Source organism: Dendrobates tinctorius, unplaced genomic scaffold (genome assembly GCF_039654945.1).
Source record: "Dendrobates tinctorius isolate UK_male_01 unplaced genomic scaffold, ASM3965494v1 ptg000215l, whole genome shotgun sequence".
Classification (NCBI taxonomy): Eukaryota; Metazoa; Chordata; class Amphibia; order Anura; family Dendrobatidae; genus Dendrobates; species Dendrobates tinctorius.
In genome coordinates, this window is record NW_027361882.1 from 1,805,378 (window position 1) to 1,831,239 (window position 25,862).

At 47.1% G+C, this 25,862-nt stretch overlaps 1 protein-coding gene across 6 annotated transcripts in view; it reads left to right on the top strand.

The window, feature by feature from the left end:
• The window catches only part of ADGRB1 (adhesion G protein-coupled receptor B1), a 758,475-nt gene that overhangs the window by 422,633 nt on the left and 309,980 nt on the right, over nt 1-25,862 (top strand). For all 6 annotated transcript variants that reach the window (XM_073555047.1, XM_073555046.1, XM_073555048.1 and 3 more), the window contains exons 5-8: nt 7,337-7,501; nt 18,316-18,480; nt 19,334-19,498; nt 19,607-19,771. In XM_073555047.1, the coding sequence (XP_073411148.1) occupies nt 7,337-7,501; nt 18,316-18,480; nt 19,334-19,498; nt 19,607-19,771 (660 nt within the window). The remainder of the gene's footprint in view (nt 1-7,336; nt 7,502-18,315; nt 18,481-19,333; nt 19,499-19,606; nt 19,772-25,862) is intronic.

Below are 25,862 nucleotides of genomic sequence, written 5' to 3' on the forward strand. Positions count from 1 at the left end.
ATTCAGGGATGAGGGGGGGCTCCGATGTGTGCCGTTGCTGCTGCTGCAGGGTCTTGTGCTGCTGCCGGGTTTCTCCGCTTGTCTGGCGGTTGCTGGCCGGTGATGCGGGTGTCTCCGGTGCCCAGCGGCGCGGCGTTGTGTGCCCGTCTATGCCTGAGGCTCTGCCGACATTGTCCGACAGGCCAGAGCCCCGGCATTTCCTCGGTTCCCTGTGTGCGCGCGCTGTGGTGCTAGTAAAACAAATGGCCGCCAGCGCGTGCGCAGATGGGATCTTGGACCCAGTTCTCGAGAGATGAGATCTGAAATCTCTCGAGAGCTGGGTCCCGAGATCCCATCTGCGCATGCGCTGGTGGCCATTTTTTTACTGGCACACAGGGAACCGAGGAAATGCCGGGTCTCTGGCCTGTCGCACAATGTCGGCAGAGCTCCGGGCATCGACGGGCACACAACGCGGCACCGGAGACACCCGCAGCACCGGCCAGCAACCGCCGGACGCCCCGGATCACAGCCTAGGTAAGGCATGTCCGTTTTGTAAGATGCACCCCCGTTTTCCCCCCAGATTTTGGGGAAAAAAAGTGCATCTTACAAAGCGGAAAATATGGTATATGTTCTGAGCTCCTCCTAGTGGTGGCTGTATAAATCTGTATGTAGTGAGCTCCCCCTAGTGGTGACTGTATAAATTTGTATGTAGTGAGCTCCCCCTAGTGGTGGCTATATAAATCTGTATGTAGTGAGCTCCCCCTAGTGGTGACTGTATAAATGTGTAAGTAGTGAGCTCCACCTAGTGGTGTCTGTATACATCTGCATCTAGTGAGTTCCCCCTAGCGGTGTCTGTATATATCTGTATCTAATGAGCCCCTCCTCTGGAGCTATTTAGATAAATAAAATCAGCATCTTAAATCTGTATTTTGGCTCCAGCATCCCCTATATCCTGCCCCCCCCACACACACATACACTTTTCTACTTGCAGCCTATGCACAGTGCTCTGCTGCATTTCATAGTGAAGGCTCAGGTCCTGGAGAGTCATCTTCTCTGTGCTGTAGGATTGTCCTCAGCTGCTGCAGAGCCGCACGATCCGTTATATTATCACTAGTGTTGAGCATTCCGATACTTAGTTCCGATACATTTTGCATATCGAATACCGGAATCGGAAGTTCCCATAATGCTAGGAGCCAGTTTGAGTTGATTCAGCCAATGAGGAATCCTCAGAAGTGTGGGCAAATCCTGTTAGGCATGTTAACTAATGGCATTGCTGTGATTGGCTGCTAGCAGACCACCCAGCTGCTCCTCCCCCAGACACACGCTGAGCAGTGATCTATGGAAAGTGAAACTAGTGAGGGAGGAGGAAACGACCAGTTCTCATTTCAATGCCAGAACACCCCCCCCCGGACGTTTATCTTAGAAGCAAGAGATGACATCTTGGAAACCGTGCAGACTAGCCACAGAAGGTGAATTACTTATTGTCAGCATTCTGCAGCCCAGATATGCACTGAGACTATGTGAAAAGCCCGGACAACCTGTTCTGTTATGTATTTCCGCCAAGTTGGATCGCCCGCCAGGGCTGGTGGAGTACTCGGTACCGGGCCCGTTGGTTTCAATGGGAGATGTCACGGTAGCTGTGACCCTGTCCGTGGCCCTGGGCGTCCATTGTAAAAGGGAAATGTTGAACGTGTGGATGATGATTAAAGTTTATAAGTGGATGATTCGTGACGCCACCTGTGGTGTTCGGCAATGAAGATGTTAAGCCGACGCTGCAGACAGATCCTCTGGGACAGATGGTGGGGTGCAGCAATGATGTTCTAGCCCTCCACAGGCAGGGCTGTAGTCCCAGGGCAGAGTAGATGGAGAGGTAGTGAGGAGACGTAGATGGTGCAGTGTCAGGCACAGAGATGTAGCAGTGCTGAGTGTGTTGGCGCAGGAATAACTGGAGGACACCAGGGCACGTAGTTCCAAAGCTTTACTCACAGTCTGTTGTGCATACAGGTGCCCGCATCCGTGCCGTGTCCTCCGGGTCAGGGGCTCAGTCAACCTCCAGGCCAGATGAAGCACTCTGCTCCAACACTCCGCCAACATGTGCCTTTTCTGACCGTCTCCCTCTATCGCTACACAACCCCTTTAACATAGTCAATATCTTTGTAACTCTGAACGTCTTAAAAAAAAAACATTAATTCCTGCTATTCCATTTGATTGGGCTAAAGCTCTATGGCTTTAATGTCTCCTCCACCTCCCCCAATACATTCTACATTATTATTAGTTGTTTTCCTTCATGTAGAATTAACCTACAAGGAAATAAAGGGTTTATTTTAATTCCGATATTTCTGTCCCATTGACTTGCATTGGTTTCCGGTATCGGAATCGGAGATATCCAATACTTTTTGGGTATCGGTCCGATCCAATCCCATCCAATATTTCTCGATATCGGAAGGTTTCGCTCCACACTAGTGATCACATCCACCGCTTTACTTTCAGAATGATATTGTATCTGACTGTGAGCTTCTGTGAGTGGCCGCGCAGGGCAGAATGGACCTGGCGGTGATAGATCTGGAAAGGCGCTGTCCCCCGGTCTATTTCTCGGTTTTGGGGCTGCCACCTGCGGAGCGGCCGTCTTGCTGGAAATCTTTATCCGCCGTCCCAGTGGGCACCTAAACATGTCCGATATCTCAGAGCGCGCAGCTGTGAGCGAGAAACGGGAGACAATAACTCCTCAAACCGTCCCCAAAACAGCTGTGTTAGCGGATTGCTGACCGGCACGACGTCTTCACACTCAGGATGAGTTACTAGGTGCCGCGCCGACGCTCCATGTGCTGTGTGACTTGGCAAATATTAAAAGGCCAGCACATCTTCAGAGAGAAGGGCTCAGAATTAATGAGCAGCCGCAACATAAAAAAAACAACAACAGATTTTATGTGGAGGAAAGAAAGTGTAAAGGGACATGGAGAAAGGAGGAATATCAGTGAGGAGGGGTGGGCAGGAGCAAGAGCTGTGCAAAAGTGGTAGGCAGGTGTGAAAGCAAAGGCGGAAGCTTTATAATAGAAGTGATGATGGTTAATTGTATCAAAACAAAAGAGAAATGTAAATCCCATCAATACTCGGTGACCGCCCGTCACCTCCATCATCAGTATCTGGTAACCGCCCGTCTCCTCCATCATCAGTATCTGGTGACCCCGTCCCCTCCATCATCAGTATCTGGTGACCCCATCCCCTCCATCAGTATCTGGTGACCCCGTCCCCTCCATCATCAGTATCTGGTGACTGCCCGTCTCCTCCATCATCAGTATCTGGTGACCCCCATCTCCTCCATCATCAGTATCTGGTGACTGCTCGTCTCCTCCACCATCAGTATCTGGTGACTGCTCGTCTCCTCCACCATCAGTATCTGGTGACTGCTCGTCTCCTCCACCATCAGTATTTGGTGACTGCCCGTCTCCTCCATCATCAGTATCTGGTGACCCCCGTCTCCTCCATCATCAGTATCTGGTGACTGCTCGTCTCCTCCATCATCAGTATCTGGTGACTGCTCGTCTCCTCCATCATCAGTATCTGGTGACTGCCCGTTTCCTCCATCATCAGAATCTAGTGACCGCCCATCACTTCCATCATCATCGTCGACTCCATCACTTCCTGTCACTTGGACACATTTTTGAAGGACCTCGCAGGAGTTTATTCCAAACATCTTAGAGAACCGACCCCAGATGTTTGTGGATGTTCTCTACTTCCAAAAAGGATCTGGAGTGAGTTCTCCAAGATGTTTGGTATAACCTCCTTGCAGGGTCCTTCAAAAACTCTGTCCAAGTGACTGAGAAGAAGTGATTGAGGGGATGGGCTGTAATGAGATACTGATGATGGAGGCAACAGGCAGTCACCAGATACTGATGATGGAGGCAACAGGCAGTCACCAGATAATGATGATGGAGGTGACGGCCGGTCACCGGATACTGATGAAGGAGGCAATTGCCAGTCATAAATTACTGAATATGGAGGCAACGGGTGGTCACCAGATACTGATGATGAAGGTGATGGTCGGTCACCAGATACTGATGAAGGAGGTGACGTGCGGTCACCAGATACTGATGATGGAGGTGATGGTCGGTCACCAGATACTGATGATGGAGGTGATGGTCGGTCACCAGATACTGATGATGGAGATGACTGGCGGTCACCAGATACTGATGATGGAGGTGATGGTCGGTCACCAAATACTGATGATGGAGGTGACGTGCGGTCACCAGATACTGATGATGGAGATGACGGGCGGTCACCAGATACTGATGATGGAGGTGATGGTCGGTCACCAGATACTGATGATGGAGGTGATGGTCGGTCACCAGATACTGGTGATGGAGGTGACGTGCGGTCACCAGATACTGATGATGGAGATGACGGGCGGTCACCAGATACTGATGATGGAGGCGATGGACAGTCAACAGATACTGATGATGGAAGTGACAGGCAGTCACCAAATTCTGATGATTAAGGCGATGGACAGTTACCAGATACTGATGATGGAGGTGATGGGTGGTCACCAGATACTGATGATGGAGGTGATGGGCGGTCACCAGATACTGATGGTGGAGGTGACAGGTGGTCACCAGATACTGATGATGGAGGTGATGGTCGGTCACCAGATACTGATGATGGAGAAGATGGGTGGTCACCAGATACTGATGATGGAGGTGATGGGCGGTCACCAGATACTGATGGTGGAGGTGACAGGTGGTCACCAGATACTGATGATGGAGGTGATGGTCGGTCACCAGATACTGATGATGGAGGCGACGGGCGGTCACCAGATACAGATGATGGAGGTGATGGTCGGTCACCAGATACTGATGATGGAGGTGACGGGCGGTCACCAGATACTGATGATGGAGGTGATGGGCGGTCACCAGATACTGATGATGGAGAAGATGGGTGGTCACCAGATACTGATGATGGAGGTGATGGTCGGTCACCAGATACTGATGATGGAGGGGATGGTCGGTCACCAGATACTGATGATGGAGGGGATGGGCGGTCACCAGATACTGATGATGGAGATGACAGACTGTCACCAGATACTGAAGATGGAGGTGACGGGCAGTCACCAGAAACTGTTGGGATTTAGACTCCTCTTTTGTGCATTGATTTGCATGTTGTAAAGTAATAAAAATAAACTATTCTCACTTCTATTTTTAAAGTTGTTTACAGCATTTTTCAAAATCTACCTTAAAGTTTTGCGCAGCCCGATAGATGGAGCGATGGATCCTTTGAGTTTTTGTCCGTCACGACTGTGACAGTTTCCCAGCAGAATTATGGATACAGCTCTGAAAAAACCTCATTATATCACATTTTTATGTTTTTACATTGGTTGAAATAATGACTCCGGTCCGTCACGTTCCATCACGTTCCTCCTTTCTCCACCAGTTCTATATTCTCTACCGCTAGATTATTTATAACCCACAATGTCATTTAGTGATGGCCATTACTACCTCCTGTGGTCGGCGTTCCACAGTCTGACTGCTCTAACTGTAAAGAACCCTTTCCTATTTAGCTGCTGGAATCTCCCTTCTTCCACCCATAATGAGTGCTCCCTGGTCCCCAGCACGGTCCTTGAAGGAATAAGTCATGTACCGTCCTCTGAACTGACCACACACAGCTCTGGCAAAAGTGAAGAGACCACTGCGCAGTTTTATAAAAATCCGCTTCTCTCCATGTCTGACCGCCATTCCATTCCAGTGTCAGCTGAATTCCAACCAGAGTGCACCTCATTCTACTTAATGTGATTCTGATTCGTGATCACCTGAACCAAATCTTATTTAACGAAGGAAAGTAGGAAAGTGTAAAAAACCTGCTGTGGTGTTCACAATCCTCCTGCAATAGGATAAGCTGGATGGCAAAACAAGTGCTAGAAATATCCCAAAAGTAATAGGAATGGAAAAATAACATTTAACCATGAAAAGGAGTTGAAAAGAAAAGTCTTGAGTGAGGAAAAGAGGGGCTCAATTCTGGCTTTACTGGCAGAGGGATACAGTGAGCATCATGTTGCCTCCATCCTTAAAATTTCTAAGACTGCAGTCCATTACAACAAGGTCAAGCAGCAGACATTGGGGACAACAAAGCTCCAGACCGGCAGAGGGCGAAAGCGACTCTTCACTGACCGGGATGACCGTCATCTTATTCAAATGTCCCTCAGCAAACGCAGGATGACATCAAGTGACAAAAGGAATGGCAAATGGCAGCTGGGGTGAAGTGCACGGCAAGAACAGTTCGTATCAGGCTCCTAGAGGCAGGGCTCAGATAAAGCTAGAAAAAAGCCTTTCATCAATGAGAAGTGAAGGAGAGCCAGGCTGAAGTTTGCCATAGACCATAAGGATTGGACCATAGAGGACTGGAGTAAGGTAATCTTCTCTGATGAGTCTAATTTTCAGCTTTGCCCAACACCTGGTCGTCTAATGGTTAGATGGAGACCTGGAGAGGAGCACAAGCCACAGTGTCTTGCACCCACTGTGAAATTTGGTGGAGGATCAGTGATGATCTGGGGATGCTTCAGCAAGGCTGGAATTGGGCAGGTTAATCTTTGCGAAGGACGTATGAATCAAGCCGCATACGAGGTAACCTCGAAAAACAGCTGATTCCTTCTGCTCAGGCAATGTTCCCCAACTCTGAGGACAATGCGCCATGCCACACAGCTAGGTCACTCAATGTGTGGATGAAGGAGCACCACATGAAATCCCTGTCATGGCCGCCCAATCTCCAGACCAGAACCCCACTGAGAACCTCTGGAATGTAATCAAGAGGAAGATGGAGAGTCACAAGCCATCAGACAAAGAAGAACTGCTTACATGTGTGTACCAGGAGTGGCATAAGGTCACCCGAAAGCAGAGTGACAGACTGGTGGAAAGCAGCCAAGACGCAGGAAAGCTGGGATCAACAATCATGGGGATTCCACACAATATTGATCTCTGAACTCTTCCTGAGGTAAAACATTAGTATTGTTGTTTCTAAATGATGATGAACTTGTTTTCTTAGCATTATTTGAGGTCGGCAAGCACTCTGCATTTTCTTGTTATTTTGACCATTTCTCATTTTCTGAAAAATACAAAATTTAGTGCTTGGAAATTCGGAGACATGTTGTCAGGAGTTTATAGACTAAAAGAGCAATTTACATTTTACTCCAAAATATAAAGAGAAAAATCCGACAGACTGAACATTGTGCAGCGGTCTCTTCATTTTTGCCACAGCTGTACATTTAGTCATGAGATCTCCTCTGAGGCGTCTTTTTTTCTAAGCGAAACAAACCCAACTTTTCCCACCTCCCATCCTTAGTAATAATGTAATAAAACTGTGCTTATTACAGGAGACCCCGCTGCGGAGGAATGGTCGCCCTGGAGTGTGTGCTCTGCCACCTGCGGGGAGGGGATGAAGTCGAGAACCAGGTTCTGCGTCTCGTCCTCGTACAGCACACAGTGCAGCGGACCCCTGAAGGAGCATAAACCCTGCAACAACTCCGCCGTGTGCCCAGGTAAGAGCGCCGCCGCGTCGTGGGGATGTACTCTATCACTGGGGGCAGAGACTGCAATCTATTCCTCCTTGTTATCGGCCAGGTATCGTACAGGTCACGTATCCCCAGTGCGGAGCTTCTTCAGGGGCTTTTCTCAGTTACAGTCTGAGCCTCAGAGGACGTGTGATCAGAATGTAAATATCGTTCTCATCATTACTAGAATTCCATATGATGGTTTTATTACAGGGATGATGTATAGAATCTTCTCTTGCTGATTATTGTTATGTCCAGGTGATATTTTTCTCTTGTTCTATGTAATGTCATTTGTGCTGTAGGTTATATTATTCTCACTCCACCATTGTGATTATTTTCGCTCTCCTCCGTGTTCGCTGCTCGGCCGCGGTCACATTTCTATACCTGTCAGTAAGCCGAGCCCCGGCGGTGAGTTTCGGGGGGGGGGTATTTGTAGCCTCTTACCGGAGATCAGAGAGCAATGCTCCAATCCAAGCGGAAGGTCAAGGGTGGGCAGTGCCCCCCGCCGCTGCACTACGTGCCCCCCGCCGCTGCACTACACGTCTCCTGACAGCTCGTGAGACGCACAGGGGAGGTTGTCTGTACATTGATGCGTCCGCAGTACAGACGTGAGCAGAGTCCTGAAGATAAAGCTGAGAAGTGCTGTAATGGAGCCCATCGGCCGCTGTATAATGCGATCACAGCCGCAGTCCTCAGACTCACGTCTTTATATTGATTTACTATTAGATATCTGTTTAGTTTAATATGTAACGTTGTACAGGATCTGATACTATATTATTATACTGTGTGTTCTGCATTTCATTATTATTATTTGTCTATTTCATATTTACTTTTGTCATCGGTTTAATTGTTGACATTTTTCTGAGACTTGCAGAAGTTGTTTATGCCATTAGGTGACATTTTGTGGTGACATGGTATGCAGAATTATATGCTTTTTGTGATGTGCATCCTTTTTATATCGACACATCCAAAGAGTTAAATGCGTCCATCTTTTGACACCCAGGAAAGATTCAGCCAAAGGCAACCAAACCCTCACATTATCCTCAGAAAGCAGGATCAGCAGACGCATCTCATTCTTAGAAGGCAGGGTCAGCAGAGTCATCTCATTATCATTAGAGGGAAGGGCCAGCAGCGTCAACTCATTATCATTAGAGGGAAGGGCCAGCAGCGTCAACTCATTATCATTAGAGGGAAGGGCCAGCAGCATCATCTCATTATCATTAGAGGGAAGGGCCAGCAGCGTCATCTCATTATCATTAGAGGGAAGGGCCAGCAGCGTCAACTCATTATCATTAGAGGGAAGGGCCAGCAGCGTCATCTCATTATCATTAGAGGGAAGGGCCAGCAGCGTCATCTCATTATCATTAGAGGGAAGGGCCAGCAGCGTCAACTCATTATCATTAGAGGGAAGGGCCAGCAGCGTCATCTCATTATCATTAGAGGGAAGGGCCAGCAGCGTCATCTCATTATCATTAGAGGGCAAAGTCGGCAGAGTCATCTCATTATCATTAGAGGGAAGGGCCAGCAGAGTCATCTCATTATCATTAGAGGGCAGAGTCGGCAGAGTCATCTCATTATCATTAGAGGGCAGAGTCGGCACAGTCATCTCATTATCATTAGAGGGAAGGGTCAGCAGCATTATCTCATTATCCTTAGAGGATAGGGTCAGCAGAGTCATCTCATCATAAGAGAGCAGGGTCAGCAGGGTCATCTCAGCATTAGAGGCCAAGGTTAGCAAAGTTATTTTATTAGTGAATGGGGTCAGGAGAGTCATCTCTTTATTATTAGAGGGCAGGATCAGTAGAGTCATCTCATTATTGGAGGGCAGGGTTAGCAGAGTCATCTCATAATTAGAGGGCAGGATCAGTAGAGTCATCTCATCATTAGAGGGCAGGATCAGCAGGGTCATCTCATCATTAGAGAGCAGGATGAGCAGATGCATAACATCATTAGATGATAGGGTCAGCAGAGACATCTCATCATTAGAGGGCAGGGTCAGCAGGGTCATCTCTTCATTAGAGGGCAGGGTCAGCGCATTATCATTATAGGGCAGGGTCAGCAGAGTCATCTCATTATCATTATAGAAATGGGTTAATAGAATAATCTCATTGTTATAGGGTGCAGATAGTATGGATGAATGTGCGTTTTTCCCCCCTGGAGCCTGTATTAGTCTATGGACACGGTTTATATTGCAGCTGCCATAAGGGCGGCATATACCCTCCTGCACAATCTAATAAAGACAATGCGGGAAGGAGTCAGCAGCCTCCGAATGCAGCAACAAAGAGGAATGTGGTGCATGTCCCAATGGAAACAAACAATAATGGACATCAGTGAGCAGATGAGGCAGCGGCATTTCTTAATACCGTTACTATGTCACGAACAAATGAAAATCTGCCCTGTCCGGTAATGAAACCGATCCGGTGCCAACACTCAATGAAGAACTGAGAGGACAGGAAACATAATGAATGGTGACCTTGAATTGTCACCGGGGCTCCAATTTCATCTAGACTTGTTGGTGATAGCGGATGTCACAGGAGACTTATAAAAGGGATGTTAATTCAGGTGGTGATCCATCACATACGTAATATATATCTGTGTAATAAATGTTACGTGGTCCATGCTGACCTTCATCCATGGGAATAATGGAATGCCGCACGGGGGGATGGAACTGACGCGCCACTCCTTTACTTTAAGCCGTACTTCTACTTTAAATGAAAAAAATAATTTAATATTGTGTAATCTGTTACAGGGTAAATATGGCTCAGATTGTTTTTGTTTTTTTTTCGTATTTTTCAACAAACTTTACATAAGCGAATAGTGCAATTGAACAGAAGAAACTTTGTAACCTTTAAATTGCAGAAAAATATTTTTTTCGCTCCTCCTCCTGCAAACGGAGCTCATCATTCACTCTGAAAAGCAACTAAAATCCATCCAGCTCAAAACGAGATAGAAGATTCAGTCACTGAAGGATCAGATTACAGCCTCCTATTCATACCTGGATTCACAGCTACGCTGCTCAGTGCTGCCGTACAATGTCCTCCATGCCGCTGCTTCTGAACATGTGCTAGATATAGACACCCCTCATGTCTGTGTGTGCTTTGTATAGAAGACATTATAAGAGCTGGTCTACACCCACTAGCTCAGAGACAACTGAAAATTAGAGAGGAACGTTGCAGAGGATAAAACTGGTGAAAAATGTAGGATACAATCACATAATGGCCAGAAATAGTGTTATTATTCCTCATATACACACAGGACGGCTTATTCTGAAAAGTCACCAGAAATGAGACGTGGCGCTCCCTCGCGCCTGATTTCTTTCTGCGGCAGAACAGGATCAGCGCTATGATTGGATGACACATTTTTAATAATGGGGTATATGGACAGGGGTTATCTTCATGAGACAACCCTTTAAGTTGATCTATGATCTCTATTTCAGCCTTTTCACTTTCTCGATCCTCTGACTCCGATTTCCGACAGCAGATTAAGCTGAGTCTGAAGATTTGGGATTAATTTCTTGGGGGAAAAATAACAATGTTTCAATTGTCAGTGATACAATTAGTAAAAAAGTAGGAAACAAAGCATAAAATAAGAGGATATAACGTCATATGTCAGACTGTATAATATATTCCATGCATTTCATCTGTGATGACACGAGAGGCGGATTTCCCACACGAAGGTCCACAGCACGAGGTTTTACAATAGTCTCCAGCGCCCCCTACGGGCCGGTGATTGATTTCTGCAGCAATCGTTTGTGTTCTTCATACTTTGTCTCTTCAGTAACGACCCCCAACATATGGTAACCACGATGCGGAGTCTTGTAACTTCTCTGGTCAACACTCAAGTTATTTATAGGGCAAAACGCTGTGATCGCTGGGTGTCTGATTGCAGGGACCCCCAATTTGGAGCTCTGCTGCCCCATTTATTGCATTGTCAGCTGCATTTACTATCTATGGAATTTTTTGGGACTAGCCCTTTAAAAGGTTCTTCCCATCTTCATAAATGGGCATTGTTGTATAAAAACAAACACTTTTGCAATTTTCAGCTTCTTAAAATTCGCAACCGTTCTTGAGATGTTTTTTTTTCTTTCTATGTTTACTTCTTGTTGCCAAGGAGACCGACCACCGCAGTTGTCTAACTTGTCGGCACGGCTGGGATTAGGAAATAACAGCTCGCTCCAGCGATCCTGGGCAACTTCAGAACAACTCAATAGGAAAGATCTTGTAAACCTTGCGTGTGTTCTGCTGTCTGGCAGCGGTGGTCGGTCTCCAAGGCAATGAGCTGTAGACAAAAAAGAAAAGTGTTAATATCTCAAGAACGGCAGCAAATTTTAGTAAGCAGTAAATTAAATATTTGCTTGTGTTTACATTCTCTGTCCGACAATATCCATCCATGTGAGATGGGAACAATCCCTTTAATTATCCCGTAATCGCAGAAGATACAGGAACAATGCAAGAGAGTGACGCGTCTCCTCCAGTGTTTGGTCTATCCTGATGATTTACGGCTTTTCATAAATATTGATATTGAACAGAAGTAAGTCCCGCCAACTCGTTCGACCCAATACAGCAGTCCCAGGTTGTCATATGGCCTCCTTGGGAAAATTAAAGGGGTTGTCCAGTCTTGGAACAAAAGTCTTCAGTCACTCTAAAATACCTGCACTGGCGCAATTCAGCCGCTAGAGATTGAATGCAAATGTTCCTCCAAGTAGCCAGGACCACCCCTTTAATTGCCCACCCCTGCAGAATATAGGGCAGTGAGCGCCAAGTCTTGCAACTTTGCAAAATACTTTGTGGTTCAATTCTCCTTTCTGAAAACATTCATTGTTCCCATGGAAAAGGTGAAAAAAAAAATATTTACTAGTAAAGAACAAAAGATGGTTTGTTACAATGTGTCAGTGTAGGGGAAAGGATCAGCCCCTATAAAGTGTAAAGTAACTGATGTCTGTGTAATAACACGCCGCTCGCTGCATGGACGCTCCGCACAAAAGTGCAGACGCCGCTCGCTGCATGGACGCTCCGCACAAAAGTGCAGACGCCGCTCGCTGCATGGACGCTCCGCACAAAAGTGTAGACGCCGCTCGTTCCATGGACGCTCCGCACAAAAGTGCAGACGCCGCTCGCTGCATGGACGCTCCGCACAAAAGTGCAGACACCGCTCGCTGCGGCCGCTCGCTGCATGGACGCTCCGCACAAAAGTGCAGACGCCGCTCGCTGCATGGACGCTCCGCACAAAAGTGCAGACGCCGCTCGCTGCATGGACGCTCCGCACAAAAGTGCAGACGCCGCTCTTTCCATGGACGCTCCGAACTAAAGTGCAGACGCCGCTCGTTCCATGGACGCTCCGCACAAAAGTGCAGATGCAGCTCGTTCCATGGACGCTCCGCACAAAAGTGCAGACGCTGCTCGTTCCATGGACGCTCCGCACAAAAGTACAGATGCCGCTCGTTCCATGGACGCTCCACACGAAAGTGCAGACGCCGCTCGTTCCATGGACGCTCCGAACTAAAGTGCAGACGCCGCTCTTTCCATGGACGCTCCACACGAAAGTGCAGACGCCGCTCTTTCCATGGACGCTCCACACGAAAGTGCAGATGCCGCTCGTTCCATGGACACTCCGCACAAAAGTGCAGATGCAGCTCGTTCCATGGACGCTCCGAACTAAAGTGCAGACGCCGCTCGTTCCATGGACGCTCCGCACAAAAGTGCAGACGCCGCTCGTTCCATGGACGCTCCGCACAAAAGTGCAGACGCCGCTCGTTCCATGGACGCTCCGCACAAAAGTGCAGACGCCGCTCGTTCCATGGACGTTCTGAACTAAAGTGCAAACGCCGCTCGTTCCATGGACGCTCCGCACAAAAGTGCAGATGCAGCTCGTTCCATGGACGCTCCGCACAGAAGTGCAGACGCTGCTCGTTCCATGGACGCTCCGCACAAAAGTGCAGATGCCGCTCGTTCCATGGACGCTCCACACGAAAGTGCAGATGCCGCTCGTTCCATGGACGCTCCGCACAAAAGTGCAGACGCCACTTGCTCCATGGACGCTCCGCACAAAAGTGCAGACGCCGCTCGTTCCATGGACGCTCCACACGAAAGTGCAGATGCCGCTCGTTCCATGGACGCTCCACACGAAAGTGCAGATGCCACTCGTTCCATGGACGCTCCGCACAAAAGTGCAGATGCCGCTCGTTCCATGGACGCTCCGCACAAAAGTGCAGACGCCACTTGCTCCATGGACGCTCCGCACAAAAGTGCAGACGCCGATCGTTCCATGGACGCTCCACACGAAAGTGCAGATGCCGCTCGTTCCATGGACGCTCCACACGAAAGTGCAGATGCCACTCGTTCCATGGACGCTCCGCACAAAAGTGCAGATGCCGCTCGTTCCATAGACGCTCCGCACAAAAGTGCAGATGCCGCTCGTTCCATGGACGCTCCACACGAAAGTGCAGATGCCGCTCGTTCCATGGACGCTCCACACGAAAGTGCAGATGCCGCTCGTTCCATGGACGCTCCGCACAAAAGTGCAGACGCCGCTTGTTCCATGGACGTTCCGCACAAAAGTGCAGACGCCACTTGCTCCATGGACGCTCTGAACAAAAGTGCAGACGCCGCTCGTTCCGTGGACTCTCTGCTACTGATGCAGATTCCGACGGCCGCACCGCACAAAGACTTTCATGCTTTTCACATTTTTTAAGTCTTAAAACATGAAACTAGGAATATTAAAAAGAAAAAAAAAATGAATAAATCCTGAAATTTGGTTGAGGTGACAGACGCGCGTCGTGTCCCACGTTCTCCCGCATGGAGACCACTCGCAGGCGCCATTTCACCTCTCGCGCTGAGGAACAATGCGCGAGTTATTTGTAGCTTCCCATACATTGCGGATTTCTTTTGAGGTTTATAATTACGGAGTGTGGCGGTATTTGACATTCCGTCGTCAGCGCTAAATATGTGAATATTGAATGAGGCTCTCAATTGCGTCTCACCGCTTACACCTTCCCGGGGAACAATGTTATTACTGGTATATATTTACATAGTAATTATAAAAGGATGGTTGTCATGGTGACAGGCAATCGGCCACTGCTTGGCGCGGTAACCTGCGGATGCGCAAGCTTTGGTGTTTGATACATTGTATCTGGCCAATGGGAAAATTCACACTTTCTATCGCAATACTTTTTTTTTTACATATATTTATTTTCTATTTTTCATTACCGTAGATTTATTTTTTATTTTATTATTTGATCTATTTATTATTTTTTTTCATTATTTTTGTTGATTTTTATCAGTGAATATCTTATTTATGTTTTCAGTGACTATTGTTTATTTTCTTTTACTAACAGTTGAATGTTTGTTTTATTCCTGCTTTACTTCATTGCTATGATTATATTTTCATTCGTTGTATTTTTTATCTATATTTTTATGATTTTTTTTCGTCTTTTATTTTTATTTTTTTTTATCCAAGCTAACAAAATAGTAACTAAACTTTTCTTGTTGTTATTAGCATTATTATTTTTATTATTATTACTAATATTATTAATACGATATTATAATTATTATTACTAAGATTAGTATGCATAATATTAGTATTACTATTATATTATTGTTACTATTTTTAGTATATTGTTTTATTTGATTCCTATTATTGTATTTTATTATTTTTACATTGTTATATTTATTATTGTGAATATTATATTTCTATTATTATTTCTTTATTGTGTAGGCATTGTGAAAGCTATGAATGTGTGTAATATCATGACCTTTACCATAACCTTGATAACCTTATTTTCCTTCCTATATATTATGCTGCCGCGCTGCATTATTGCCCAGTTCATGGTCCTTTAGAAGCTGCTTTCAATTGCTGCTCAATGAGAATCAGTAGGCTGTATTCAGTCTGTGTACAGGACTTTCCCTGTCTGAGCATGTGGGTGGGGAACATAGAGGCTCAGACATGGTAAGTCATATGCACAAATGGAGTATAATGTACAGATTCTTGCTGAGCAGCAGTTAAAAGCAGTTTGTAAAATGCTTGAATATTGCATTGTAAAAGCACTGCAGCAAAGTATTCAGGAGAAAGGGAAGCAAAATGAGGCATTGTAATACAGTGGCTACTGAAAAGTATTCAGACCCCTTTAAATTTTTCACTCTTTGTTTCATTGCAGCCATTTGGTAAATTCAATAAAGTTCATTTTTTTCTCATTAATATACACTCTGCACCCCATCTTGACTGAAAAAAAAACAGAAATGTGGAAATTTTTGCAAATTTATTGAACAAAGAAACACTGAAATATCACATGGTCATAAGTATTCAGCCTCTTTGCTCTGTGTTGAGGAGAAGCACCTTTTCAGCTAGTACAGCCATGAGTCTTCTTGGGAATGATTCCACAAGTTTTTCACCCCTGGATTTGGAGATCCTCTGCCATTCTTCCTTGCAGATCCTCTCCAGTTCCGTCAGGTTGGATGGTGTACGTTGGTGGACAGCCATTTTCAGGTCTCTCCAGAGATGCTCAATTGGGTTTAGGTCAGGGCTCTGGCTGGGCCAGTCAAGAATGGTCACAGAGTTGTTCTGAAGCCACTCCTTTGTTATTTTAGCTGTGTGCTTAGGGTCATTGTCTTGTTGGAAGGTGAACTTTCGGCCAAGTCTGAGGTCCAGAGCACTCAGGAAGAAGTTTTCATCCAGGATATCGCTGTACTTGGCCACATTCATGTTTCCTTCAATTGCAACCAGTCGTCCTGTCCCTGCAGCTGAAAAACACCCCCATAGCATGATGCTGCCACCACCATGTTTCACTGTTGGGATTGTATTGGGCAGGTGATGAGCAGTGTCTGGATTTCTCCACACATACCGTTTAGAATTATCACCAAAAAGTTCTATCTTCCTCCCATCAGACCAGAGAATCTTATTTCTCATAGTCTGGGAGTCCTTCATGTGTTTTTTTTTTTGTAAACTCTATGCGGGCTTTCATATGTCTGGCACTGAGGAGAGGCTTCCGTCAGCCACTCTGCCATAAAGGCCCGACTGGTGGAGGGCTGCAGTGATAGTTGACTTTGTGGAACTTCCTCCCATCTCCCTACTGCATCTGTGGAGCTCAGCCACAGTGACCTTGGGGTTCTTCTTTACCTCTCGCCCCAAGGCACTTCTCCCACGATTGCTCAGTTTGGCTGGACGGCCAGGTCTAGGAAGACTTCTGGTGTTCCCAAACTTCTTCCATGTAAGGATTATGGAGGCCACTGTGCTCTTAGGAACCTTGAGTACTGCAGAAATTCTTTTGTAACCTTGGCCAGATCTGTGCCTTGCCACAATTCTGTCTCTGAGCTCCTTGGCCAGTTCCTTTTGATCTCATGATTCTCATTTGGTGTGACATGCACTGTGAGCTGTGAGCTCTTATATAGACAGGTGTGCGCCTTTACAAATCAAGTCCTATCAGTATAATTACACACAGCTGGACTCCAATGAAGGAGTAGAACATCTCAAGGAGGATCACAAGGACATGGACATCATGTGACTTAAGGCCCTTTTACATTTAGCGATGCACCAGCGATCCGACCAGCGATCCGACCCGGTCAGGATCGCTGGTGCATCGCTAAATGATCGCTAGTGAGCTGTCACACAGGCAGATCTCACAGCGATGCAGCAGCAACACATCGGACGATACTCACCTTTCACACACAGCGATCCTGACGTCCTCCCGCCCGCCTCCAGCGTCGCTCGTCGTCACAGCAGGAAGTCTCAGCAGGAAGCGCCGGACATTCTCGCGCGATCAGCGATGGACAGCGGGGGAGCCGGTCGTTGGTAAGTATCACACATAGCGATATTGCTAGCAATATCGCTGCTACGTCACAAAACCAGTGACGTTTTAGCGATATTGCTAGCGATATCGCTTAGTGTAGAACCCCCTTTACATATGAGTGTCTGAGCAAAGGGGCTGAATACTTATGACCATGTGATATTTCAGTTTTTCTTGTTTAATAAAGTTGCAAAAATTTCTACATTTCTGTTTTTTTCAGTCAAGATGGGGTGCAGAGTGCACATTAATGAGAAAGAAAATGAACTTTTTTTACCAAATGGCTGCAATGAAAAAAAAAGTGAAAAATGTAAAGGGGTCTGAATACTTTCCGTACCCGCTGTATACAGCAAAAATTCATGACTTTGCAATACATGGAGGATAATTAAATAAATAACTAAAAAAAAAGTAAGAGTATGTTCACACATCGTGTTTTTGACATGTTTTCCTCTTGTTTTTTCGTGGATAAATGCAGCAGTTTACTGTCCCAGTAAAATGAAACGTTGCCTTTTTTTCCCTGCAGATTTGGAGCAGGTCAGTTCTTTCAGCGGTTTTGCATCATTTTTCTATCCAATCCGATCAATGGGAAAAATGCATAAAAAATGCACTAAAAAAAAAAACACGTTTTTATGCATCTTTTTTTCTTGCCAAGAAACAAGTTTTTGATGCAGAAATGTCCTCGGCAAATACCTAACTCGTGCACGCACCCTGCATAAAACTGAATGCTAGGTTTTCTTTTACCTGGAGAAATTTTGCTTTCTTGCCCTGTACCAAATACCCCAGCTATGCAGAGTGCTTATGGGTGCTCCATCCATGACTTGCCCCCACGGAACATGCCTGATATATATATATATTATGGGATTTCTAGCCTGTGGGATGTTGGGTTCTGTCACATGTATCCATATGTCACTGCTCTTCCTTACATTGTAGCCTTTCTCGTGCACAGTTACAGTGCACAGTGCACTGTTACAGTGCACCTTGAGGCGGTTTATAGACCCTTTACGGTGTATGTTCTGTGTTTCCGCAGTGCACGGGACCTGGGACGAGTGGTCACCCTGGAGTCTGTGCTCATCAACATGTGGCAGGGGTTACCGGGAGAGAACCCGAACTTGCAACCCGCCGCAGTTTGGAGGTGAAGAATGCAAAGGACCAGAGAAACAGACCAAGTTCTGCAACATCGCCTTATGTCCGGGTGAGGAAATCCATCTCTGTGCGTGTCTCCTGCCGTGCAGATGTAGCAGAGCTGGAAGCGTTGAGTTTTTCAGTTTGACATTAATGGGTTTAATATTGCATTTATTGTTTTGTAGGTAGCAGAGCTAGATTTGGTTTGGGTAGCAGAGCAAAGTTTTTTGAATGTAGCATAGGTTCCCTAGTTGGGTGAGGCAGGTAGCATAGGTTCCCTAGTTGGGTGAGGCAGTGCTGAGTGTCACGTGCCACACTAGGTGGATTTCTCAGTAAATGAACATTTTTTTTTTCTGTTTAACGATCAGCGTTTGCAAAGTTTTGTGTCTTTGTAATGTGATTCTTTACCTTTTCTCCATTCAAGTGCTGTTTTAGCTGCCTAATTCATGCACCTTTAAAAGCTGCTTTGAACTGCTGCTGTAGTGAGAATCTGCTCATGAATTACAAACACTGGCGCTGTTTGAGCATTCGGGAGGAGAGCGGTGACGCTCTCGCGGGGCAGTGCATGTAAATAGTGTATGGATGGACGCTGGCTGGAGGAGCAGTTCAAAGCAGCTTATAAAGGTGCCTAAATTAGGCAGATAAAACAGCACTTTCAGCTCGAAGTCAGAGGGAGAGAGGGAAGCAGAATGAGTGAAGGAGGTGTATTACAAAGACTCATGACTTTTCAGAAGCTGATTAACAAATAAAAAAAAAGGTTAAGTCCCTTTGATAACTCTCCAAGGTCACTTTCAGTTATATTTACGTGGGACTGCAATATCCCTTATCGTGGTAATGCACGCAGCCTGAAAGACTGAGGACACACTCAGCTCTGCTCCATCATTATCCGGTACTTGTGGTGACTGCTTAGTATCTTCTTGTAGTGGACGGTAACTGGAACGAGTGGTCCGGTTGGAGTGCCTGCTCCGCTACCTGCTCCAATGGGACTCAGAAGAGGATTCGGGAGTGCAACGGACCGTCGTACGGCGGCTCGGAGTGTCACGGTCAGTGGTCGGACGTAAGAGACTGCTTTATCACAGAGTGTCCAGGTAAGAGTTAAACATTAATTCTACAGATATCGATGGGAGTTTCAATTGCAGCTTTGGGGGTGACTGGAGTAATCTGCTGTGTCAGTTAATGATGGGTTCTCCTTCCAGTGGATGGAAAGTGGCAGCTGTGGGGTCAGTGGGGGAGCTGCAGCACCACGTGTGACGGCGGGGTGCAGCGGAGGGAACGCAACTGCTACGGACCCTTATATGGAGGGGAAGCCTGCATCGGCCAATCAGAGGAGAGCAAGCCGTGCAACGAGAAGAAATGTCCAGGTAGTGACCCCAAAGTCACCCACTAAGGAAATGATGGGGGGAGTAGTTCGTAGTCCTGTAGGAAATGGTATCAAGTGATAAGATTAGATACAGCTCAGCAGTCAGTATCACACAGGAGATGATTAGATACAGCTCAGCAGTCAGTATCACACAGGAGAGGATTAGATACACGGCTCAGCAGTCAGTATCACACAGGATGGGATTAGATACACGGCTCAGCAGTCAGTATCACACAGGAGAGGATTAGATACACAGCTCAGCAGTCAGTATCACACAGGATAGGATTAGATACACGGCTCAGCAGTCAGTATCACACAGGAGAGGATTAGATACACGGCTCAGCAGTCAGCATCACACAGGAGAGGATTAGATACACGGCTCAGCAGTCAGCATCACACAGGAGAGTATTAGGTACACAGCTCAGCAGTCAGTATCACACAGGAGAGGATTAGATACACGGCTCAGCAGTCAGTGTCACACAGGAGAGGATTAGATACACAGCTCAGCAGTCAGTATCACACAGGATAGGATTAGATACACGGCTCAGCAGTCAGTATCACACAGGAGAGGATTAGATACACGGCTCAGCAGTCAGCATCACACAGGAGAGGATTAGATACACGGCTCAGCAGTCAGCATCACACAGGAGAGTATTAGGTACACAGCTCAGCAGTCAGTATCACACAGGAGAGGATTAGATACACGGCTCAGCAGTCAGTATCACACAGGAGAGGATTAGTTACTCGGCTCAGCAGACAGTATCACACAGGAGAGGATTAGATACACAGCTCGGCAGTCAGTATCACACAGGAGAGGATTAGATACTCGGCTCAGCAGCCAGTATCACACAGGAGATGATTAGATACACAGCTCAGCAGGCAGTATCACACAGGATAGGATTAGATACACGGCTCAGCAGTCAGTATCACACAGGAGAGGATTAGATACACGGCTCAGCAGTCAGTATCACACAGGAGAGGATTAGATACACAGCTCAGCAGGCAGTATCACACAGGATAGGATTAGATACACGGCTCAGCAGTCAGTATCACACAGGAGAGGATTAGATACACGGCTCAGCAGTCAGTATCACACAGGAGAGGATTAGATACACGGCTCAGCAGTCAGTATCACACAGGATAGGATTAGATACACGGCTCAGCAGTCAGTATCACACAGGAGAGGATTAGATACTCGGCTCAGCAGCCAGTATCACACAGGATAGGATTAGATACACGGCTCAGCAGTCAGTATCACACAGGAGAGGATTAGATACACGGCTCAGCAGTCAGTATCACACAGGAGAGGATTAGGTACACGGCTCAGCAGTCAGTATCACACAGGAGATGATTAGATACACAGCTCAGCAGGCAGTATCACACAGGATAGGATTAGATACACGGCTCAGCAGTCAGTATCACACAGGAGAGGATTAGATACTCGGCTCAGCAGCCAGTATCACACAGGATAGGATTAGATACACGGCTCAGCAGTCAGTATCACACAGGAGAGGATTAGATACACGGCTCAGCAGTCAGTATCACACAGGATAGGATTAGATACACGGCTCAGCAGTCAGTATCACACAGGAGAGGATTAGATACACGGCTCAGCAGTCAGTATCACACAGGAGAGGATTAGATACTCGGCTCAGCAGCCAGTATCACACAGGATAGGATTAGATACACGGCTCAGCAGTCAGTATCACACAGGAGAGGATTAGATACACGGCTCAGCAGTCAGTATCACACAGGATAGGATTAGATACACGGCTCAGCAGTCAGTATCACACAGGAGAGGATTAGGTACAGCAGTTTATCACATTGCAGTTGTTATACTTTTGCTGCACAGCTGCAGATGGACTACAGATCTCAGCATGCCTCTTCTGTGACAGCTGTTGGGGGACACATCTGCTCTCCAGGTGGGGATGTTCCTGCGTCCTCTCTTCAGTCTCAGCACTTAATGAGTGTCTCCCGCACCCTCGGGTCGGCCCCCGGGGCCCCAGCTCTGCCTGATTATCGCCCGAGGCACATGGTATATATAACGTAATGTATGCATGGCAGGGCGAGTGATGTCCCACGCGCACACCTAGCGCACATCACCTGTCTTCACTATCGCACTAATGAAACCACAGGACGAGCTGCTGACAAGTGACGGAGCCGCCATCACCGCTGTCAGATGGCACCAGGGGGCGGCATGTAAGATCTGCAGCAAGTGCAGGCGTTACACCGCAATGGCAGAGAGGTGTGAGACCTGGGCGGGCAGAGCGGGCACCATAGGACAGGATTATAGAAGTTCTATATAGCAGGAATATTTTTTCACTGTATGATCTTATTATCTAGGCACTGCATTTTACAACTATATGGCAGATTTATTTGAGCACTCTGAATATATTATTTCACTTTCAATACTATATAATGGGGATATTTTGCACTATATGGCGGTTTTATTTGAGCAGTCTGGATGTATTATTTCAGTACTATATAATGGGGATATTTTCCACTATATGGCGGTTTTATTTGAGCAGTCTGGATGTATTATTTCAGTACTATATAATGGGGATATTTTGCACTATATGGCGGTTTTATTTGAGCACTCTGGATATATTTTTTCACTACTATATAATGGGATTATTTTGCACTATATGGCAGTTTTATTTGAGCACTCTGGCTGTAGTATTTCAATACTATATAATGGGGATGTTTTGCACTATATGGCGGTTTTATTTGAGCACTCTGGATGTATTATTTCACTACTATATAATGGGATTATTTTGCACTATATGGCAGTTTTATTTGAGCACTCTGGCTGTAGTATTTCAATACTATATAATGGGGGATATTTTGCACTATATGGCGGTTTTATTTGAGCACTCTGGATATATTTCAGTACTATATAATGGTATTATTTTGCACTATATGGCGGTTTTATTTGAGCATTCTATATGTATTATTTCAGTACTATATAATGGGATTATTTTCAGTGTATGGTTTTAATTTTCCAGGATTTTTTCTGGTAGTATTTCAGCACTGCATAATGAGCACTGTGTGGTGGCATTATTTTAGCACTTTATGCAGCCATTATTTAAGCATGCACTGTATGGCAGGAATGTTTGGTTACTCTGTGGGAGTCTGTTTAGCATTATACAGCAGCATTATTTATTCACTGTATGGTGTTTTTATAACTATATAGAATAAGTATTTTAGCACTGTATGGCGGTTTTTGGCATTGCTTGTGGGCACTGGGTGAGCGGTGTAATGTTGGAGGACTGTAATTTCATACCCGTGGGGTGACCTGTACGATATACAAAACCCCTAAAATATATGACCCCCATCAGTGTTATTGGAATAGCGGTATGTTTTAGTTGTTTTATGACAGTATTATTACTTTATGGTAGAAGCTGTTGTTTCTGTGTATCTTAGTAGCAGAGTTTGCTGATCTGCTGCAGTGACATCATCATTTTTAGTAAGAACACTATGAACACACGGATGAATTGTACAAGGGGGAGGAGACTAGGAGTCAGACAGAGGATTACATAGCATAAGGATCAGAGTCCACAGTAGCACAGAGGATTTCAGGAGATGAGCGAGTAAATAATGTGGGTGATCACATACTAGGAAATTCGTAGTGGGAGAAGCAGCACAGAGTGTTTCAGGAGAGAAATGTGCTCTCTGTTTAAGAAGGCACAGACTAGAAGCTACACAAATAATGGAAGTAGCAAGGCAAGCAGCTGCACAGAGGGTTTAAGTATCTCAGTTTGATGTGCCGAATAAAGATAAAATGCTGCCAGCAGCACAGAGCGTTTCAGGAGAGGATTGTCATAGATTGCTTGTTCCATCTGCAGGAGCACAGAGTATTTCAGGAGGGAACAGTTTTAATCTGGTGGGAGGTCACAGACTGAAGTTGGACAGTGTGAGGAGCAGGATTCCCAGCAGCACAGAGTGTTTCAGGAGATATGTGGGCTGATCTTGAGGGAGGTCACAGACTGAGAGTTACATGGTGGAAGAAGCGTGGGCTCCAGCTGCACAGAGGATATCGGGAGAAGAGTGTGAAGCGCTCAGTGACAGTCCCAGGCTGACAGCAGGAGTGGTATTTAATGTTGTATGATATTACTTCTGTAGTTTGTGCACCCGTCCTAAAATGATGGGAAATATTCAGCGATTTTCCTATGATTTTATTGCAGAGTAACACTTCAGCGCCGGTCTGTGCAGTAATGCTGCTGTGTAGTGGTCTGTGGAGTAACACTGCGGTGGTGTGTAGAGTAAACCGACGGTAGTGTGTGGAGTAACACGGTGACGGTCAGTGAAGTAACTCTGCGGCGGTCTGTGGGGTAATGTGGCAGTCTGTGGAGTAACGCGGTGACAGTCAGTGAAGTAACTCTGCGGCGGTCTGTTGAGTAACAGGTGACGGTCAGTGAAGTAACTCTGCGGCGGTCTGTGGAGTAACATGGCGGTGGTGTGTAGAGTAAACCGACGGTAGTGTGTGGAGTAACACGGTGACGGTCAGTGAAGTAACTCTGCGGCGGTCTGTGGGGTAATGTGGCAGTCTGTGGAGTAACGCGGTGACGGTCAGTGAAGTAACTCTGCGGCGGTCTGTTGAGTAACAGGTGACGGTCAGTGAAGTAACTCTGCGGTGGTCTGTGGAGTAACACGGTGACTGTCAGAGAAGTAACTCTGCGGCAGTCTGTGGAGTAACACGGCGGCAGTCTGTGTAGTAACACGGTGACGGTCAGTGAAGTAACTCTGCGGCGGTGGTCTGTGGAGTAACACGCCGGCAGGCTGTGGAGTAACTCGGTGACGGTCAGTGAAGTAACTCTGCGGCGGTGGTCTGTGGAGTAACACGCCGGCAGTCTGTGGAGTAACTCGGTGTCGGTCTGTGGAGTAATACGGGGGGGATGTAGAGTAAACAGTGATGTGTGGAGTAACATGGCGGCGGTCTGTGGAGTAACACGGCGGCGGTCTGTGGAGTAACACAGTGATGGTCAGTGAAGTAACTCTGCGGCGGTCTGTAGAGTAACATGGCGGTGGTCTGTGGAGTAAAACGGCGGCAGTCTGGAGTAGTGCGGTGACAGTCAGTGAAGTAACTCTGTGGCTGTCTGTGGAGTAACACAGCGGTGGTCTGTGGAGTAACACGGCGGCAGTCTGTGGAGTAGTGCGGTGACGGTCAGTGAAGTAACTCTGCGGCGGTCTGTAGAGTAACATGGTGGTGGTCTGTGGAGTAACACGGTGACAGTCAGTGAAGTAACTCTGCAGGGGGTTCTGTGGAGTAACATGGTGGCAGTCTGAGAGGTAATGCAGCGGTCTGTGGAGTAACTCTGCGGGGGGTTCTCTGGAGTAACTCTGTGGCGGTCTGTGGAGTAAAGCAGCAGCAGTGGTCTGTGAAATAACACGGTGGCGGGGAAACTCGGCAGCGGCGGTCTGTGGAGTAACGCAGGAATGGGGTAACGCGTTGGCGGTCCGTGGAATAACGCGGCAGTGGGGTAACGTGGCAGCGGCGGTCTGTGGAATGACACGGCAGCGGGGAAACGCGGCAGCGGCGGTCTGTGGAGTAACGCGGCAGTGGCGGTCTGTGCAGTAATGTGGCAGCGGTGGTCTGTGGAGTAATGCGGGGGTGGGGTAACGCGGCGGCGGTCTGTGTAGTAACGCAGTAGTGGTGGTCTGTGGAGTAATGCGGGGGTGGGGTAACGCGGCGGCGGTCTGTGTAGTAACGCATTAGTGGTGGTCTGTGGAGTAACGTGGCAGCGGCGGTCTGTGGAGTAACACGGCAGCAGCGGTCTGTGGAGTAACGTGGGGTAACACGGCGGCAGTCTGTGCAGTAACGCAGTAGTGGTGGTCTGGAGTAACGCGGCAGCAGCGGTCTGTGGAGTAACGCGGCAGCGGCGGTCTGTGCAGTAACGCGGCAGCGGCGGTCTGTGGAGTAACGTGGGGGTGGGGTAACGCGGCGGCGGTCTGTGTAGTAACGCAGTAGTGGTGGTCTGTGGAGTAACGTGGCAGCGGCGGTCTGTGGAGTAACGCGGCAGCGGTGGTCTGTGGAGTAATGCGGGGGTGGGGTAACGCGGCGGCGGTCTGTGTAGTAACGCAGTAGTGGTGGT